This window comes from Dipodomys ordii, unplaced genomic scaffold, assembly GCF_000151885.1.
Source record: "Dipodomys ordii isolate 6190 unplaced genomic scaffold, Dord_2.0 Scaffold137, whole genome shotgun sequence".
NCBI lineage: Eukaryota > Metazoa > Chordata > Mammalia > Rodentia > Heteromyidae > Dipodomys > Dipodomys ordii.
Genome location: NW_012267353.1, coordinates 1,177,922 through 1,199,675, shown reverse-complemented (window position 1 = coordinate 1,199,675; position 21,754 = coordinate 1,177,922). Strand labels below are relative to the sequence as shown.

General features: G+C 37.7%; 1 protein-coding gene across 1 annotated transcript in view; it reads left to right on the top strand.

The window, feature by feature from the left end:
* The window catches only part of Kif27 (kinesin family member 27), a 96,949-nt gene that overhangs the window by 28,627 nt on the left and 46,568 nt on the right, over nucleotides 1–21,754 (top strand). The window contains exons 5-9 of the mRNA XM_013031054.1: nucleotides 4,036–4,179; nucleotides 9,826–10,032; nucleotides 17,442–17,611; nucleotides 18,321–18,436; nucleotides 20,517–20,672. Of these exons, the coding sequence (XP_012886508.1) occupies nucleotides 4,036–4,179; nucleotides 9,826–10,032; nucleotides 17,442–17,611; nucleotides 18,321–18,436; nucleotides 20,517–20,672 (793 nt within the window). The remainder of the gene's footprint in view (nucleotides 1–4,035; nucleotides 4,180–9,825; nucleotides 10,033–17,441; nucleotides 17,612–18,320; nucleotides 18,437–20,516; nucleotides 20,673–21,754) is intronic.

The following is a 21,754-nucleotide window of genomic DNA, read 5'->3' as shown; positions in this document are numbered from 1 at the left end:
CACACACACACACACACACACACACACACACACACACACACACACACACACACACACACACACACACACACACACACACACCCCTGGATGAAGTAAAGCTCAATAATTGTTAGCTAATTATAATCTCCTCTTATTATTTATTTTTGTTGGTCGTCAGCCTGAATTCTGGGCCTGGGTGCTGTCCCTCAACTCTTCAGCTCAAGGCTAGTGCGCTGTCACTTGAGCCACTGTGCCACTTCCAGTTTTCTAGTGGTTTATTGGAGATAAGAGTCTCATGGACTTTCCTGTGCAGGCTGGTGGGCTGGCTTTGAACGGTGATCTTCAGATCTCAGCCTACTAAGTAGCTAGGATTACAGGCATAAGCCACAAGCACCTGGCTTCCTCTCTTTTATTTATTTATTTGATTAGCTCCCCTGGGCTTAGGCATGTAAAAGTATCAGCTTTAGTCTTCCTAGGGAAGAACATATCCCATGTGTCACTGTGAATGTAACTTGGTAAACTGTCCTGCTTAGGGAGATTGCTTGCCATCATGACAGGAAGGCAGCCTGGGTGAATAATTTTTTTTTTCTTATTCCTGCTTCTTTTCTTGAGTCTAGTAGGCAGACAAGTAAGCTTATTGAAAACTTCTTGGCCAAAATGAGATTGGAGATTGTAATCAGATTATTGGTAAGGAAGTAGCTTTTTTTTTTTTTTTTGTGGGTTGTGGGGCTTGAACTCTGGGCTTGGGCCACTGTCCCTCAGCTTCAGCTCAAGGCTAGCGCTCTACCACTTGAGCAACAGTACCACTTCCGTAGCATTTGTTTTGAAGTTACCATCTCTCATAAATATCTCTAAGGGACTTTGTCATTGTTGTTTGGGGTGTGGTGTGTGTGTGTGTGTGTGTGTGTGTGTGTGTGTGTGTGTTGGGACAGTTACTAGAGTTTGGACTTAGGGCTTATGGGCTCTATTCTTTTTATAAAAATAATTATTTATTGAGATTACGTGATTACATAAATTTCACAAATTTCACAGTATTATGGGATATTAATAGTTAAAGTCACAAACACATTTTAATCTTCACAAGGCAAATTGTCATTATCATGGTCTATAAAGTTTGTGAGTTCTATGAGCTTTGACAATACAACTTCAATACAACTTCCACATCAATTGATATGCACATTTCTTTGCTTAATCTAAGCTGTTCCCTCTTTCCCTCTCATTCCCTCATGGGCTCTATTCTTTTTAGCTTTTCTTTCACTCAAGGCTGGCTCTTTACCTCTTTAGCCACAGATATACTTCTGGCTTTTTGCTGTTAGTTGGAGAAAAAGTTTCATAGGCTTTCCTGCCTGAGCTGGCTTTGAGCTTCAATCTTCAGATTTCAGCCTCCTGAATACCTAGGATTATTGTCATGAATCTTGAGCACCCAGCTGACTTTGTTTCTTTTTGTATTTTGAGTACAAGAGTAGACAACGAAGATAAATGTATTGAATAAACATTGAAATAAATAGAAACCAAATAAAATTATAAAACATTTATACAGATATTTAAATATGCAGAAGTTAAACTTCTGAAATTAAAAAAAAATGCATGTATGGGCTGGGAAGGTGGCTCAGTGGAAGAGTGCGTGCCTTGCATGCATGAGGTCCTGTGTTCGATTCCTCAGCACCACATAAGCAGAAAAAACTGGAAGAGGAGCTATGGCTCAAGTGGCAAGAGTGCTAGCCTTGAGCTGAAGAGCTGAGGGACAGTGCCTAGACCTTGAGTTCAGGCCCCACAACCAAAAATAAATAATGCATGTAGAATAAAGAATAATTCTCATTATTATAGTTACATCTATGGTCTTTATAATATGGTATACAACTATATTGTAATATTAAAATACAACCATATTTTAATATGGTTATATGATCATAAAGACCATTGGAATCTTTAAGAATCTCAGAGAAGCTGTGCACCAATGGCTCATGCCTGTACTCCTAGCTACTCAGGAGGCTGAGATCTGAGGATCATAGTTTAAAGCTAGCTGGGGCAGGAAAGTCTGTGAGACTAATAAAAAAATCTGCAAGTGGCACTGTGGCTCAAGTGGTCGAGTGCTAGCATTGAGCAGAAAAGCTCAGGGAGAGAACCAGTTCCTGAATTCAAGCCCCAGGACTGGCAGAAAAAAAAAAAAGAATCATAGAGAAAAAGAGGGACTCACCTAAAGTCTTACTATCAAGTGGGTAAAATCAAAACTGGCCTCAGATCTAGGGCCCAGTGCAAGGTCTGATCATTACCATTCTACTTCCAGAAAAGTCACACATGTGCTATATCTTAGATTAAGTTGTTTTGTAAAGTGAAAAGTATTTTTGTCAACGAACCACTCATTCTTGGCTTTATAGCTTTGTAGTAAAGAGCAGAAACTTAGGGTTCAAATAGAGCCTGGGATTGAATCTTAACTATTGTATCATCTTGGGAAGAAATTCAAATCTCACTGAGCCTTAGTTTCTTGATGGTAAGGAATCATGTCTGTTTAGGGAGATTTTCAGATTACTAAATATACGGCATGAAGTAGGACCTTGATGAATAATTTCATGCTTATTTAATTTAAAAATTATTCACATGGAAGTGGCACTGTGGCTCAAGTGGTAGAGCACTTGCCTTGAGCTGAAGAGCTGAGGGACAGCGCCCAGGCCCAGAGTTCAGGGCCCACGACCGACCAAAAAACAAATAAAAAAATTATTCACATATCCTAAGGTGTCTGAAAAACAAAATTCTTCAGAAACCAAGAAATAAGACCAGATAACTGCATTTTCTGTCTTCAAAAGACATCTCTTCATTGCGAAAGCATATGAAATCCTCAAGTATACTTCATTTAAATGCTTATTTGTATTTTTTTTCACTTTTTAAAAAATTTAATTTGAGGGCTGGGAAGTTGGCTCAGTGGTAGAGTGCTTGCCTCTCATGCATGAAGCCCTGGGTTCGATTCCTCAGCACCACATAAGCAGAAAAAAAAAGCCGGAAGTGGCGCTGTGGCTCAAGTGGTAGAGCACTAGCCTTGAGCTGAAGAGCTGAGGGACAGCGCCCAGGCCCAGAGTTCAGGCCCCACGACCGGACCCCTCCAAAAAAAATTAATTTGATTGTAAAGGTGATATACAGAGGGGTTATAGTTACATAAGGTAATGGTACATTTCTTGTAGAACATTGTTACCCCACTTTTTCCCAGTTTCCCTCCCCCCAACTCACCTTCTCCCCAAGTTGTAAAGTTCATTTCCAACATAGTGTTTCATTTGGTTTACCCTTTGTCTTTGTTTCACCATTTTGTTATTCCCTTTCCCTTCCCAAATAAGATATATGTATATACAAGACACAGGTACCAAAATCAAAAACAGTGAAATGGGATAAATCAAAGGGTAAAAAAAAGAAATAACTTCACGCAGTACATTAAAAAAAGCCAACTTTTGTTTCCATATCTTGGAGTTAATTTTGATTAGCATCATTTTATATAGTCATATGTATATAGCTACTGAGCTATTGTGATCCTCAACCCAGTGTTCCCCAGGAGATGAATGGATCAAGAAAAAGGAATTCTATGTTTCCATCAGAACGAATGGCATCGCCTCATTCATAAGGAAATGGAAAGACTTGGAAAATACATATTGAGTGAAGTAAGCCAGACTCAAAGAAACATAGGCTCCATGGTTTCCCTCATTTGTTCTTATGTTTTGCAATTTGGAAATATCTGAACTTTAAAAACACACATGAAAATTTCAGCATTTCTAGTAGACTTGTAAAAATCATACTGGATATACTGTAGAATCCTGATAAGTAGTTTTCATATAAAGGAAATGAAAGTCAGGAAAGCTTTGTCTTCCTGGTAATTAATTGCAAGGATATAGCAATGATAACTTCCTCATCAGTTTGGGGTTTTGTTTATAAAGAAACCAGGAAAAACTTGAAATGAAAGGGGGAAACGAAAAGAAAATATGTTGTCTACCTAAGATGCTAAGAGTTTTGTTATTATGAAGGTTCTCTTGAGTATTGGCCCTGGTGAATGTCACGTTTTTCTTTTCTGTGCAGTGTGCTCTGGCTGCTGCTGACACTATATTTAATCAGAAGGAACTGGAGGTGAAGGAACTAAAGAAACAAATGCAAGAGTTGATGCAGGAAAACAAAGGATATATTGTATCTTTGAAAGAAGCTCAGAAAGTGAATAGATTACAGGTAGGGTTCCTTAATTTAGCTACTTTTGTAGATGTAGTACTTTAAACAGAACAGCATTTTAACTTTTAATTTTTTATTTAACTTTAAGTAGTTCTACAAAGGGGTTTCAATTCAATATATCAATTTATGAGTACAATGCACCTTGATAAATGCCACCCCTTCCATTGTTCTCTCCCGTCTCTCTCAACCCCATCCATCCCCTCAAACTACCTGAGTCCATTTTCACATATATACATTGAATTTTATGACTGTACAGAATAGCATGCTAAATGATAAATAGACACTTAAGTATATTTCAGTTGAAGGATCTAAACGTAGGTACCGGAAAGATGGTAGTTTTTCCCCTAAATAATTTGAGAAACCATTTTTAGTTTAACTTCTGTGTCACAAAATGAAGCTAATACCTAGAAAGTATTTATATGGTATATAATGCCTATTTTTTTCTCCATACTTATCCCTTCAGTTGTTTGTGAAGTTAGTACGCAGTATCATGTATCACACTTGTAATCCAAGCTACTCTAGGGACTGAGATCTGGTAGATCAAGGTTTGAAGCTAGCCAGGGCAGGAAAGTCCAAAAGATTCTTATCTTTATAATTAACCATCAAAAAGCCACTCTGTGGTCATGGTCAAATGGTAGAGCAAGAAGCTGAGTGAGCTTAATTAAGATCCTAAATTTAGGGGCTGGGAAGGTGGCTCAGTGGTAGAGCGCTTGCCTTACAAGCCTGAGGCCCTGGGTTCGATTCCTCAGCACCACATAAGCAAAAAAGAAAAAAAGCCTGAAGTGGTGCTGTGGCTCAAGTGGTAGAGCGCTAGCCTTGAGCTGAAGAGCTAAGGGACAGCACCCAGGCCCAGAGTTCAGGCCCCACAACCAGACACCAAAAAAACCAAAAGATCCTAAGTTTAAACCCTAGTACTTGCTGATATTGGAGTTTGAACTCAGCTTTGAGCTTGCTAGTTAGGTGCTCTATATTTTAAGCTATGCCCTAGCCCCTCTTTATTCTTTAGTTATTTTTCAGATAAGGTCACATTATTTTTTGTTTGTTTGTTTGTTGGTTGTGGGGCCTGAACTCTGGGTATGGGTGCTGTCCCTCAGCTCTTCAGCTCAAGGCTAGTGCTCTACCACTTGAGCCACAATGCCACTTCCTGTTTTTTTCTGCTTATGTGGTGTGCTGAGGAATCAAACCCAGGGCCTCCTGCATGTAAGGCAAGCACTCTACCACTGAGCCACCTTGACCACACTCATCATACCTATATCTCCCAAATAGCTTGGATTACAGGTGTTAAGAACCATGTTCAGGTCTTCTTTTACAATATATCCATTTAAAATAGTATCTAGAGTATCTGCCCTCCTGAGCTTATCCTTACCTGCATTCTACGGCAACTCTCTATAAAATTTCTTAATTTTTTATTACCTATAAGTTATAAAGAGTCATTTCATTTCCAATACACAGGCCCAAATTCTTTTTTATTTTGTCTTGTGGTACAGAATGGTTCAATCCTTTCAATTATTGAAACTTGCTTTTTGCATAAGCATCAGGCCATTTTTTTGTTGATGTACATGTGCTTATAAGACTGTATTTTCTCCTTAATTGGGTTTATTTAAATCTGTATTTTCATTCACTTTTTGGGTCTTTTTCTATCAGTCATTTAAGAGAGTAATTTAAAATCTCTTAAAATAATTTTGGATTTGCTTTTTTTCATGTAATTCTAGTGCTTTTTCTTTTTACATAAGACAAGACATATGAGGCTGTGTTATTATTAAGTACATACATGTAGAATTGCTATTTCATACTGATAAATTGACCTTTCAATTTTTTTTTTTTTTTGGGTCCAGTCGTGGGGCCTGAACTCTGGGCCTGGGCGCTGTCCTTCAGCTCTTCAGCTCAAGGCTAGCACTCTACCACTTAAGCTACAGCACCACTTCTGGCTTTTTTCTTTTTGCATATGTGGTGCTGAGGAATCGAACCCAGGGCCTCATGCATGCAAGGCAAGCGCTCTACCACGGAGCCACCTTCCCAGCCCCCTTTCAATTTTTTAATTTACTTTTAGCTCTCCTAATGGTTCTTGCATTTTTTTTGGGGGGGAGGGGGTCGTGAGGCCTGAACTCTGGGCCTGGGCACTGAACCTCAGCTCTTCAGCTCAAGACTAATGCTTTATCACTTGAACCACAGTGCCACTAACCACTTGTGGTGCTAAGGAATCAAACGTAGGGCCTCATGCATGCAAGGCAAGCACTCTACCACTGGGCTACCTTCCCAGCCCCGTAAAGTCTGTTTTGTGATTACTATAGCTACACCATTTTTCTTTGAATAGGAATTTATATGGAGGGTTTTTAAAAATCATTCTTATTTTTTCTGTATCTTAGGCTTATTGTAAGCAGCCTATTGTCACCTTTGCAGTCTTCTCAGATAGTCTTGGTCATTTATTTTTTTTATTTTTATTTTTTCTGCCAGTTATGAGGCTTGAACTCAGGGCCTGGGCACTGTCCTTGAGCTTCTTTTGTTTAAGGCTAGTACTCTACCACTTGAGCCACAGTGCCACTTCTGGCTTTTTCTGTCTAGGTAGTACTAAAGAATTGAACCCAGGGTTTCATGCATGCTAGGCAAGTACTCTACCACTTAGTCATGTTCCCAGCCCTCTTGATCTTTTAGTAGGACTATTTAGTTCATTTATGAATTTAACATAATTACTCTCACAGTTGTGTTTTTTGTTCATCTTTCCTGCTCAGTTTTCCTATTTCTCTCTTTTGTTACCTTCTTGTGTATCAGTTGGGTATTTCTTATTTTTCTATTGCTTTTTCCACTAATGTCAAAGCTATCTTTTCTTTATTTTTCTAGTGATTATGCCATCTACCTTTTTATTAAAGTCTAATATCAGTACCTTTACCTTTTCCCAAGACAATGTAAGTGCTTAACTGATCACTCCTCAATTTATATGCCATTAAGACTGTATACTTATTTGAATACATTACTTTTTTTTTTGTCGGCTTGGGCGCTGTCCCTGCACTCTTCATCTCAAGATGAGCACTCTGCTGCTTGAGCCACAGTGCCCCTTTCTGTTTTCTAGTGGTTTATTGGAGATAAGAGTCTCATGGACTTCCCTGCCCGGGGCTGGCTTTGAACCATGATCCTCAGATCTCAGCCTCCTGAGTAGCTAGGATTACAGGCGTGAGCCACTGGCAACTGGCTTACCTGACTTTTAAATAATACTGCTTTTATTTTTTGGCAGTAGTAGGTCTTATTCTAAGTAATCAGGCACTCATCACTTGAACCACTACACCAATCCCTTTTAGTGTTGGTTATTTTCAAGTAAGGGTCTTACTTTATGCTCAGGCTAGCTTGGACTGTGGTCTTTCTATTGTGCTTCCCTTAGTCACTGAGATCACAGGTTCTCACCACTGAGCCTAGCCTTTGTGATGAGTCATGTGCCTCCATATCTAGCTATTGACTAAGATGGAATCTCATGATCTTTTTTTAATGCCTAGGCTAGCCTTGAATCATGATCTCCCAATCTCTGCCTCCTGAGTTGCTAGAATTAGAAGTTTAAACCACTGTGTCTGGCTAATATTGACTTGTTTTTTTTGTTTTTTGTTTTTTTTTGGTGCCAGTCCTGGGGCTTGAACTCAGGACATGGGCACTAAACCTGAGCTTTTTTACTCAAGGCTAATACACTCTACAACGTGAGCTACCGTTCTGCTTTTGGCTTTTTGGTAGTTTATTGGAAATAAGAATCTCACAGACTTTCCTGCTTTGAACTGTGATCCTTAGATCTCAGTCTCCTGAATAGGTAGGATTATAGGTATGAGCCACTAGCACCCAGCTTAATATTGCATTTTTATTGTTCTGTGAAATTTTAGGGATTTTTTCCCCTATTTAAACATTATAGCATGGAAGTGGCATTGTAGCCCAAGTGGTAGAGCGCTCGCCTTGAGCTGAAGAGCTGAGGGACAGTGCCCAAGCCCAGAGTTTAAGCCCCATGACCGACCAAAAAAAAAAAAAAAATTGTAGCATGTGTGAAGTATTAAGGTTTTTCTTTCTTTGACATTTTATAAAATACTGGGTGTCATGACAGTGTATTTTGATAATATTTACTCCCATCATCTTCTGCAAACTGTTAGTACCATCCAAAATAGTACCCCTGTCATATTCACATCCATTTATTGTTGTCGTTATTACTATTGTACTAGAGTTTGAACTCAGGGCCTTAAGCTCTACCACTTGGGCCACACACCCAATCTTTTCGTGTTTAGTTTGTTTTTCAGCTAGGCTTCTGTCTAGGCTGGCCTTAGACCATGATCCTCCTACCTGTCCTCCTGAGTAGCTGAGTTAGACATGAACCACCATTCATGGCTCACAATGGTTTTTTTTTCTGTTGTTGTTGCTATTGTTTTTATTGGTTGTTGGGCTTGAACTCAGGGCCTGGGTATCTCCCTGAGTTTCTTTGCACTCAAAATTACCACTTGAGTCACAGCAACACTTCTGATTTTTGAGTGATTATTTGGAGATAAGAGTCTCATGGAGGGGCTGGGAAGGTGGCTCAGTGGTAGAGTGCTTGCCTTGCATGCATGAGGCCCTGGGTTCGATTCCTCAGCACCACATAAGCAGAAAAAAAGCCAGAAGTGGTGCTGTGGCTCAAGTGGTAGAGTGCTAGCCTTGAGCTGAAGAGCTGAGAGACAGCACCCAGGCCCAGAGTTCAAGGCCCATGACTGGCAAAAAAAAAAAAAAGAGTCTCATGGAGATTTTTCTGCCCATGCCCAGGCTGGCTTCAAATCACAGTCCTCAGATCTCAGCTTCATGAGTAGATGGATCACAGGCATGAGCCATCAGCATAATGTTTTGTTTACATTTGTTGTTGTTGTTCTAGTACTGGGGCTTGAACTGAGGGCCTGAATGCTGTCCTTTAGCTTTTTCATTCAAGTCTAGTACTCTACCACTTGAGCCATACCTCTCTCCACTTCAGAATTTTTGCTGGTTAATTGGAGATAAAAGTTTCGTGGACTTTCCTGCTGGATTGGCTTGGAACTGTGATCTTCAGATCTAAACCTTTTGAATAGCTTTTGTGTCTGTAAAACAAAGATTGAAGTTAGAACTTTCTGCTTTGGATATTTTACAGGATACATAAAGTACACATAATTTGTTTTGCCATTGACTTTTAAGTTGGCTGTCTCCTGTCGCCTGATTTTGGCTTCCTTTTTCACTGAATAAAGGCTTTAACCTCTTGTACTTCTCTTCCGGTTTCTGTCTCCTTTACTATACAACCTCTGTTAGGTTACCTCTTAGATTTCAACATAATAGGATTCAGCATAATGATAATGAAGTACATTGTTCTAATCATCATGACAAACCAACCAGTCATGTTGGATGGGTCATTTTTTTGAGTATTTTGGCTTCTTTGACTTAATACTGAAAAATTCTTTACTAGATTAGGGATATCTAGTATATGCAAGGGCCTGGGTGTTTGATGCAAAACAAAAGCAAAGAAGAGAGTTTTTGCCTCTCAAAAAACTAGTTATAAACACCAGAAAGCTTTGGAATGAGGTTTGATTATATTGTTAAGATAATTGTGATTTTTGTCACTGTAAATTCGTTTTTAATTTAAACTAATACATGCACTTTTTTTTCAATTTTTACTTTTCTTCTACAAAGAATGAAAAAATAATAGAACAGCAACTTCTTGTGGATGAACTGAGTGAAAAATTAACAAAACTTAACCTGTCAGTGACTTGTTCAGCTAAGGAAAATTGTGGAGATGGGCCTGATACTAGAATTCCTGAAAAGAGACCATATACTGTACCATTTGATGCTCATTTGGGGCATTATATTTATATCCCATCAAGACGAGACTCCAGAAAGGTAAAGTCCAAACATGAGCCTTTTTCTTACTTGGAGATTTAAAATATAGCTAGTATATCAATTTAAGATAAACTATTCTATAAAATATTATAGTATGACATGCTCTCACAGTATATTTGTGAAATTTGTAAAATTTCTGCATGTTTATTTTCCTGTTTGGTTTTATAGTTTTGAGCTATATACTTTCTTTTATGTGTCCTTTTTAATAAAAAAAAATGAGAATACATTCTATATTTGGAAGAAATGATTGTATAAAAGTCATGTCTACATTTCATCAAGGAGCAAAAGATATCTTTATATTTTCAGACATGACTGATAGCTTTATGAACTATTATTTCTTTACAAAGGTGAGGTGAGGCTAGAGGGTATTTATTTTGTTTATTTGCTTAAAATATTACACTTACGAGGCTGAGATATGAGGATCATGGTTCAAATCCAACCTGGGCAGGAAAGTCCAAGAGACCCTTATCTTAAGATAATAAACAAAAAGCTGGAAGTGAGCTGTGGCTCAAGTGGTAGAATTCTAGCCTTGAGCAAAACAGTTCAGGGACAACCCCGAGATCCTGAGTTCAAGCCCCAGAACCAGCACACACACACACACAAAATTACACCTGTGTATCATTCATTCTTATTATGCTGATATAGTCAAGAAGGTGTAAAGATAAAATTAGGTATACATTTTTAGTTTTCATTCTCATATTTATAATCCACACACAGGGCTAGGAATGTGGCTTAGTGGCAGAGTGCTTACCTAGCATGCTTGAAGCCCTGGGTTCTATTCCTCAGTATACCACATAAACAGAAAAGGCTGGAAGTGGCGTGGTGGCTCAAATGGTAGAGTGCTAGCTCTGAGCAAAAGAAGCTCAGGGACAGTGCCCAGCCTTGAGTTTGAGCCCCAGGACTGGTAAAATAATAAAAAATAATAGTTATAATCCACACACAGATTTTTCTTGAATAATTTATCAAGGATCTACAGTGAAAGTCAATTAGCAAATTCATGAAGTTTGGTTTCTATTTACTTCTTTTATGAAAAGAAATTGTGGGGGGGAGGGAGGGGAGGATTATTCTTTTATGAAAATAAATTGTAGGGGGGAGGGAGGGGAGGATTGGGGGGGAGGGGAGGCTGGGAAGGGATGTGAAGGGTCAACAAAGGAGGAGGCTGCAATGCTTGGTAAGAAATGTATGCATTATCCTGCCCATGTAATTGTAACCCCTCTGTGCAATATGTTCACAAATGAAAAGAAATTGTTTAAGTGAAATCTATGTAGTAAGTTACAGTTATAGGGATGAGAAATATAAGAAGCAAGTTACATAAAGTGAATAGACTTTGTATTGGTCAGGCATGGGTATGAACTCTAGCGCTGGTGTATAGCCATAAATATTTGGCTAAACTGGAGTGAGCCTCAACCTCCTTACCGTTAGAATGGGTAATTATGTAGTGAGGTGTATAAAGAATTTGCATGAGATGCTGACTCACTGCCCAGCACAGTGACTGGTACACTATATCCTTATCACATTCATGAGTCCCATGACAGATGTGCAGTGAATGAGACAAATGCTATCTTTGCCTGTATGCTTATCTCTTCTTTTCTTTTTTGGAGGGGGGTGATTTTTCTGGATGTCAAACTGAGGGGCTTATACAATGATAGGCAAATGCTTTACCACTGAGCTCCAAACTCAGCTCCATTTGTATTATTTTCAGGTGCTTGCATTTAAACTTTAAACCATTGTTAGTGTTCATTTCAGTTTTACTTTGGAGAGTTATCAACATTCTTTAAGAATGAATAATAAGTTTTTTGTAGGATTCAAATTTCACTAGTGCCATTTAAAAACTTATTGTCTGTACTTTAAATTTTGTACAATTGCTAGTGATGTGAAAGATTTCCATTTTATCCATTCTTTTATTTCTTAAAAATAGCATTTAAAGTATGTCTTTAGTTATACAAATTGAGTTATTTACTTTATCTCTCTTGTTTGTGGTTTATGCCTCTTACTTCTTTCTCTTTGGAGAGATAGAGCTAGTGGTTAAGTCCTTTTTATCTTTAATTGTTTGATGATGTCTGACATAGATTGTGACTGGAGTAAAGATTTCCAGTTACTGTTTCAAATTTGCAAATGGTTAGTTTTGTTCTGTTTTTAAAGTTCTTCTATCCCCAAAAGAGCCCTCCAACCCACTGAAAGAAGGAAAGGAAGGAGATGAGATACAAAGGTGCTAAGTTCACAATTTTGGAGGCTCTTCTGTTCCTACTGTTTGTCCAAAAACCCTGGTCATCTCTCCCGGTTGGCTGATCACCACAGCAGCTCTGAAAAAGCAGTCTTGATGGGAAGACACTTCAGGGATAGGGAGAGGTGGTTCTCTTCAAGTCTTCTTTGTTGTTCCATTGTTTTAAAAGTAAGGGAAAAATTGCACATTGAATATGAAAGGTGACTAAATTAAGCCAAAAGGGACATCTGAAATATTATCTCATTTTCTCATGGATTTCTCCTTTCTCTAGTATTTTCTTCCTTTAGTTTAACTCTATTAATTTTCTTGAAGTATAAATTGTCTAGCAAAAAATAATATTTTCTCAACTTAAAATACTTTCAGAGGAAATGGGGGGAAATGACTTAGTCAATTTTTAAATCAATTATACCAAGATTTTTATTATGTGGTATTTAAGGACCATTTATGTTTGCTAGGCAGGCACTACTTGAACTCTACTACTAAGTTATATTTTATGTCCATAATATATGTATGTGTGTGCGTATGACAGTTCAGTGCTAGATAACAAACCTAAGGGTTCTCAAACCAAAATCAAATCTTGGCTTAAATTTAAATAAAAACAAAGAAGAATTTTACTTTCTTAGTGTAACTGTGATATTATTAAACCTAAGCCAGTCTCATCCATATTGAAAAAGGTATTTAAGAAGAAACAAATTATAAAATAGTTTACAGTCATAGTTTAATAATGATGAAAATCTATAATAGATATCTAGACAGCTATAGATTCTTACCGAATAGGTAATTTTGTTGATATTAAGACTGACATTTTCACATGTATCATCTTTCATGGTGGGACACATTTTACAGTTAATGGCAAGTCATAGTTTAACAGCTTTTTTTTCTTTTTTGGTGGTATAAAAATAATGTGTGTCTATTACATTTGATAAAATATGGCATTATGAAAAGGAAATAAAAGCAGTGGTCAAAATATATCAGTTTTTTACTTGACATAATTATATAGTAAGAAAACCAACTGAAGTATCCTTTTTTTGCCAGGCATGGGGCTTGAACTCAGGATCTGGGTGTTGTCCCTGAGCTCTTATGCTCAAGGCTAGAACTCTATCACTTTGAAGCATAGTGCTACAATCTTCAGCTCTCAGCCTCCTGAGTAGCTAGGATTACAGGTGTGAGCCACCAGCTCCCACCTTATGTGAAGTATTCTTTTTTTTTTTTTTTTGTCTGTCATGGGGCTTGAACTCTGGGCTTGGGCGCTCTCCCTGTGCTCTTCAGCTCAAGGCAAGCGCTCTACTGCTTGAGCCACAGCGCCACTTCTGGTTTTCTAGTGGTTTATTGGAGATGAGAGTCTCCAGGACTTTCCTGCCTGGGCTGGCTTTGAACCTCGATCCTCAGATCTCAATCTCCTGAGTAGCTAGGATTACAGGCGTGAGCCACCGGTGCCTGGCTTATCTGAAGTATTCTTAAGGGTTACATATTTAAAATTTATAACTTGCAAACTCAAAAAAGTGGAAATATTTAAAAAAATTAGCTTTGTCTTGAATGAGTTATATTTGTTGAATGACAAAATTCCTGTGCATAACTTAACACTTGTAAGTTAGCAGCCTCTATAATTTTTTGCTAAGAGTTTTTCTCTCTTACATAAAGGCTACTTTTTCTCACAGACAGATCATCAGGTTTTTTTTTTTTTAATCACTTCTTTGCCTACTTAGTTGATCATGGTGAAGAGTGAGCAGCAATAAAACTGTGGGAGTCACATTTTATGGGCTGTTGACCAAGTTCTTTTGCCAGCTTCCTGCAGAACATATCAACTTCATGACTACAGAATTACCAACCATAATTACCTAAACTCTGCACAACTCTCCAACTTCAAAGTTAAATATGTGAAAACCATAGTTATGGGATATTAGTTAATGTTTTAGCACATATAATCAACTAAAATACACCACTAATGAGAGAAGATTATTTTCTTGTTTGGTATTTTAGTGTGGGTATTATATTTTAAGTCAAATTAGGTTACTTTAAGGAAGCAACCAAGTTGCTCTGAAGTAGTTGTAATTCTAGTCTGAATCAGAGGGTACATGATGACTGCTGGCAAATATTTGAAGACATATTATTAGACTTCAGAGTTAGAGAAGAAGCTATAAGGAAATACAAAGAAGAGCTTAGTACTGAGATCCACCAAAGATGATACAAGAGGCCTCCTGGATGATGAATATGTTTAAGCAGAGGCTAGATGATAACTTAGAGTATTGTAGAGAAGAGTCAAACTTGAGATATGATTAGCTTAGATCACTTTTTCAGACAAAGTCTTTCCAGGCTTGTGGCGATGTAAGTCTAGGGAAAAATGGATTTTTATTTATTTTTTAATTTTAATTTTTTTGCCAGTCATAGGGCTTGAAACTCAGGACCTGGGCACTGTCCCTGAGCTTCTTTGTTTTGCTCAGTGCTAGCACTCTACCACTTGAGCCATAGCACCTTTTCTGTTTATGTGGTACTGAGGAATTGAACCTAGGGCTTCATGAATGCTAGGCAAGTACTCTACCACTAAGCCACCTTCCCAGACTGGGTAAAAAAATTTTAATTGCCATTTAGAAAGACACCCCTCGGCTGAATTCTCAATCAGCTTAGGGGGGTTAGTTATGTTGCTGTCAGTATTGTTTAGAATGTGGTTGAAAGTGCTAAAATATCCCTAGTGGTGAGTTGCAGAATGTAGAACCCAACACCACAGTGGAATGCGATTGGGTTATAGAAGATTTTAGGAACCTGAGAGACACAAGAGCCCCTTAGGATTGGGTTGAAACAACCATCAATAAATGTTTAAATGTTGCACATTTTGACAGCGTTGGTGTGTGTGTGTGTGTGTGTGTGACTCTGGGGCTCAAGTCTAGCACGGGAGCCATATCTCTACTTCCTGCTTTTTGTAAATTCATTGGAGATAAGTGTCTCACAGACTTTCCTACCTGGGCTGCCTTTGTAATGTAATCCTCAGATCTCAGCCTCCTGAATACATCTTAGCAACCAGTGCCCAGCTATTTGGTTCTTATTAGTAAGTTGGGCCATTAAGTTTTCTATATAAAAAGAAAAATTTTAAGTGTCAATCACAGAGAAAAAAAGTTTGACTCTGAACAAAATGTCTTATTTGCCCCTGAAAATATGCCCAAATCCTCACAAGAGAAACTATAAAGCTGTCAATTATAGGGCAATATGGCTATGCCAGATACATTATACATACTAGACAAGTAATTCATGAGTTATTCTGTAAAGAATCACTCTCCCTTATACCTTATTCCCCAGAACTAGGAGGTCACCTAGGAAATATTAGCCTCTATCCATCTTGGTGTTGATGTGGTAGCTGGTGACCATCAGTGAGGGAAAAAAAGATCAGATTCAAGAGAATCAATGCCAGGTAGTCTTTTTTAGAAGGGGGTAAGTAAAAGGCCTACTGTCAGCTGATTAGATCTTAAATGCTATGTGATACACATATTCCATTATTAAAATTTTAACAACTTTTATGATTTGTGTTAAGTTGAACATTCTAAGATATCACTTTTTCTGAGAAGTCATCTTGATGTTTTGTTACAGAGAGATGATGAAAAAGGAAACATGTTATAATTTGAGCCTAGATTAAAAATATGGAAAGTTATTTGTAATTCAGTTGTTTATAAGGTCATTTGTGTGTGTACCAGTCCTAGGACTTGAATTCAGGGCCTGGACTCTGTTCCTGAGCCTTTATACTCCAGGGAAGCACTCTACTACTTGAACTGCAACTCAACAACTTCCAGCTTTTTTGATAGTTTTTTTTTTGTCGGTTGTGGGTCTTGAATTCTGGGCCTGGGTGCTGTCCCTGAGCTCTTCAGCTCAAGGTTAAAGCTCTACCACTTAAACCATAGGACCACTTCTGGCTTTTTCTGCTTATGTGGTGCTAAGGAATAGAACCCAGGGCCGCATGCATGTGAGGCAAGCACTCTACCACTGAGCCATCTTCCCAGCCCTTTTGGTAGTTTTGGAGATGAGAGTTTAATGGACTTTCCTGTCCAGGTTGGCGTCAAACCATGCTCCTCAGCTTTCAGCTTCATAAGTAGTTAGGAATATAGGCATAAGCCACCAGTACCTGACTTGCAAGGTCATTTTTGAGCATGTAACATGCATTTCCTGTAGAAATATGCTTTAGTAAAGAAAACTACAGGGCTGGGAAGACCCCAAAAAAAGAAAAAAAAGAAAACTACAGCCAGGCACTGGTGGCTTACACCTGTAATCCTAGCTACTCAGAAGACTGAGATCTGAGGATAATAGTTCAAAGCCAGACTAGGCAGGAAAGTCTGTGAGACTGTTTTCTCCATTGAACTATTTAGAAAAATCCAGAAGTAGTGCTATGACTCAAGTGGTAGTCCTAGCCTTGAGCAAAAGAAACTCAGGGACACACACAGCCCAGGCCCAGAGTTCAAGCCCCAGGACTGGCAAGAAAGAGAGAGAGAAAGAGGGAGGGGGAGAAAGGAAGGGAGGGAGGAAGGAAGGAAGGAAGGAAAAAATTCCTTGGCTAGCCCATAAAAGGGTATTTATTCTATTATATTACTTAAATATATCACTTGGAACATTAATTCAGCTCTAGCTCATCACTACTTGCTGTTGTCAAGTATGAGAAAATGCATTCTGATTTCCAAACTGGGAATGTTTTGTCCTGGCAAAAGGAGTAGCAGTGGTACTGATTTCTTCCAGCTTTGGGATTTGATTGAAGCTGGATATATATGTTCATCAGCAACCCTGTAGTTTCTCTACATGTTCTGAACTGGGAATATTTGTCAGGGAGGGCCTTTGCTCTAGCTGGGATAATTTTCATGCTTCTTTTTAGTTTTATTATTGGCTATTTTCTCTAAAACTGTTATTGAGGTATTTTTCATCCTTTTCTTTAGTTTTATTTTTGGCTATTACTTTTGGTAAAGTTTTTTTCAAAGACCAAAGAGCTTTCTAGAAGAGAAAAAGCTGTGTAGATCCTGAAAGAAGCATGAGTCCGTGAAGCACCGTAGTATTGTGAAATTAATTTTAACCTTTTTGAGGGAGCACATTGTCAGTAATTGGCTGTCTAAGAGTACCTATCTAATAATCTCTTAAAAACATTTTGGATAGTAGGATAAAACTAGACATTAAAAAAATACTTCTTTTGTTGTTGGGTGGGGAAATCACTTGCAAGGTCTACTCAAGTCCTCCTATGTACTCTCTGGATCAAGTATTTGCTGGATTTCGATCACGAAGTCAGATGCTCTTGGGTTGCATAGAAGAACAAGATGAAGTCCTCCACTGCCAATTTTCAGATAACAGTGAAGATGAAGAATCAGATGGCCAAGAAAAATCTAGAATTGGGTATGTTACATGTAGACCCACTTAATAAATATTATTATAATTATAATGATGGAAGATACATTAAATAACAATACATTACAAAAGATGCATTAAAATGTATTTTCCCATTAAACAGGAATATATAGTTTTTTAAAATATATACAGTCATATAATGTGATGTGAAAATAATGTTCGAACCAACATCATCAGCCTTACAATTGAAAATTATAAAATTGAAGAAGCTTTATGAAGCTTTTGTAGTTATTCTAATGTTCAGAGGGCATGTTTTGGATTTCCCGTTGTGCTGCCAAACATGGTAAATTTTCCATTAGATCTAGTATGGAAGACACTATTTTGAAGAATATTAGCAAAATTACTCATATATATATATATTTTAGCATTGCTGCTAATGTTTTGGAGACACTAATTTAAAAGCATATAAGTAAAATCAGATAAAAAACTATCTTTGAGGGGCTGGGAAGGTGGCTCAGTGGTACAGCGCTTGCCTTGCATGCCTGAGGCCCTGGGTTCGATTCCTCAGCACCACATAAGCAAAAAAGAAAAAAGCCGGAAGTGGCGCTGTGGCTCAAGTGGTAGAGCACTAGCCTTGAGCTGAAGAGCTGAGGGACAGCGTGCAGGCCCAGAGTTCAGGCCCCATGACCCGACCCAAAAACAAAAACAAAACAAAACTATCTTTGATCCTGCTTATTGTTACTCTTTTTAACTGTAGAAATCATCAGTGGATTAAAAAGCCAGCTTCTATTTGTTCTCTTGTTGAGTTGAATGATATTCAGGATGAAACGCAAAAGTCAAGTTTGGGAAATGAAGGTACACAGACTTTCTCAAGTAAGTTAGACCTAATATTTATAAGCCACTACTGCTTTTTTTCAGTCAGTAATATAAGAAGCATCTAGGAAGTCTCAAAACTAGAAATTGATAGGAATGTTTTCTGGATTTGTAGAATTTCTTTTGTATTCTCAATTCTATAGACTCTAGGTTTTCACTCTTTCTGTTCCTTTGTAAAAGTTTTTATTTTGTTGTTGTTTTTTACTTAGAGATGATCATTGTTTATATCCCAACCTGAGTATGTTCTGTACCTTCAGAGAACATTGCATGTCATCTACTAAGGGTCTTTTGACCTGCACTGGCACTCATGCCTGCCATTAGTTCTGGAAAACCTAGTTATATACAGAATATTTGTAATGTTTTAGAACAAAATTGATGAAAATTTCTATGTATCAAGTAACAACATTAAGTGTTGTAACAAATCTATAATACAAAATCAAGTAGTTTCTCTTGATCTAAGTAGGTCAGTTCACAAAAAGTAAGGTTACATCCTCTGGACACCGGTGGCTCATGCCTGTAATCCTAGCTATTCAGGAGGCTGAGATCTGAGGCTTGCAGTTCAAAGCCAGTCCAGACAGGAAAACCAATAGAATGCTTATCTCCAATAAACCACCAGAAAACTGGAAGTAGTGCTCAAGTGGTAAAACGCTAGCCTTGACCTGAATTGCTGAAGGACAGCACTCAGGCCCAGTGTTCAAGCCCTATAACCAACAATAGCAACAAAAAAGTAAGGTTACAGAGAATTTAACATGAAAACTGCTACAATATGAACAGACCACATCTCTCTGAGTTTGTTTTGTTTTGTTTTGTGTTTTTGGGTCTGGTCGTGGGGCCTGAACTCTGGGCCTGGGCACTGTCCCTCAGCTCTTCAGCTCAAGGCTAGCGCTCTACCACTTGAGCCACAGCACCACTTCTGGATTTTTTCTTTTTCCTTTATGTGGTACTGAGGAATTGAACCTAGGGCCTCAGGCATGCAAGGCAAGCGCTCTACCACTGAGCCACCTTCCTAGCCCTCTCTGAGTTTTTTACATGTATTAGTTACTAAAATTTGACTATAAATAAACTAAATTAATTTCAAAATGTAGAAATAATGAAGATAAGTACTGTTCACATAGCCATCCTTAAACAGTTTTGTCTACAGCCACAAAATTTGTGCTAGAATATAGAAGAGTTCATTAAGAAAGCCTTTCTAGCTGGGTTCTGGTAGCTTATGCTTATAGGTAGTCAGGAGGCTGAGATCTGAGGGTCAAGGTTTGAAGCCAGCCTGGACAAGAAAGTCCATTGAGACTCTTATCTCTAATTAACCACTAAAAAGCTGGAAGTGGTAGAGTGCTAGCCTTGAGCAAAAAAGAAAAAGAAAGACTTGCTAAATTTAAAAGAAAAACAGGGTGTTTAGTGACATAGTTGATTTACATTGTGGTGCAATACAGTAACATAGTATTGGACTACATTTTCTTTCCTCCCCCTCCTCCCCCTCCTCCTCCTCCCCCTCCCCCTCCTCCTCCTCCTCCTCCTCCTCCTTTTTTTGCCAGTCCTGGGGCTTGAATTCTGGGCCTGGGCACTATCCCTGAACTTCTTTTGCTCAAGGATAGCACTTTACCACTTGAGCCACAGCACCATTTCTAGCTTTTTCTGCGTATGTGGTTCTAAAGAATTGAACCCAGTGTTCATGCATGCTAGTCAAGCACTCTACCACTAAGCCACATTCCCAGCCCTGGACTACATTTTCTGATCACAATAAAACTAGAAGGTAACAGGAAAAAATTCACTTCTCTGCCCACTTAGAGATGTGGTGCCTATTTCAAATAAGTCCAGGTAAAGGCAGTGGCAAACTGTTTATCCAAACCTCTATGAGCTTTGGGATGGGGAGGGGGTGTGGTGCAAGCATGCATGCTTAAAATTTTAAAGTAAATGAAAACTCTTACTATAAACTAGAATACTATATGCATATTTTCCTTCTCTTCTTCTTTATTACTCCCTGTACTACCTATAAATAGCTTTTCTCTTTAAAATCAGTTTTAGTTGAATATTTTATGAACAGATATGTTTGTTTCTGAGTTTTGCTTCTTCTGTTTTAAAGATTTAAAGATTGAATGTCTTCGGAAGAGTCAAGAGTCAAATTTGCAAAAATTAAGGAGTTCAGAACTCATACTTAATGAAGCTAAACAAAAAATGAGAGAACTTACAATTAACATCAAGATGAAAGAAGATCTGATTAAAGAGCTAATAAAAACAGGTAATAGTATGCTGTTTTTATATGATTAAAAAAAGGTCTTCTAAAATTGTTTCTGATGTGGTAATATTTATTTTAGTTGGTAAAGCTCATGACGATCCACTCTAGCTTGGATTAGGTATATGAGATACGTTTTAGAGATAATATGTGGAGATCAGTTATCAAGAATTTGTTATATTGAGATATCATCTAGGAATTGTTGTATCCACTGTAAATTTTGTGTTGTTCTGAATAGCACTTACATATTAGAAAACTATGCTAGATACCTAAGTATATGTCTGAGATGTTTTTCTAACTAATTTTTAGTTCTTGTGGTACTGGGTATAAAACCAGGGCCTTCAGTGCTTTCTCACTGAGCAATTAATTGTTCATTTTAATGTAAATTTTTAAGTATTTTAGGTAAAGATAAGTTTTACTTCTCTAAAGATACAAAGATTTGTTCTTGAGAGGTTTTAGGAATAAGGATAGTTTGGAACGTTCATAAAGTTGTGATGCCTAGTGAAAATAATCAATGTGCATTTATTTTTCAGTCTTGCTAAAGACTTCTCTCAAATAGTAGCTACTTTACTCATGTGTACACTATATTTTGTCAATCTAATACTTTTTTCACATCTTAATATCTATGAATTCAAGATGCATCTTATAATCAGTAGCAGTTTAGTATTTTATGATAATAATTAGCCTGTTTTTTTCTTATTGGTTCATAAAATTGGTTTGCTGACCCAATTAGTAAATAATTCAAGATTTGTTAAAAGTATCCATAGTTATGTTATTTATTGTATATTTTTCTTATTTAATTTGGGGGTATGAAGTTGAATTCAGTCACACATGGTAGGCATGTTCCATACTACTGAACTATATACCATAGCTCCTTAGTTGTCTGTATTTTAAAGTTGGCCTAGAGTTCAGTAACTTTTTTACTAAAACCTTACAAGATTTTCCCATGCAGCAATAGAACAATTTGTATAACATTATCACATGTTGCTTATATCCTGAGCTCCGGACACCTATTGTCAGTAGTCTGCCAATCTCGCTATAATGGAACAACTAAAACCTAACTTGAGTCAGTAACTAATCTTAGATGA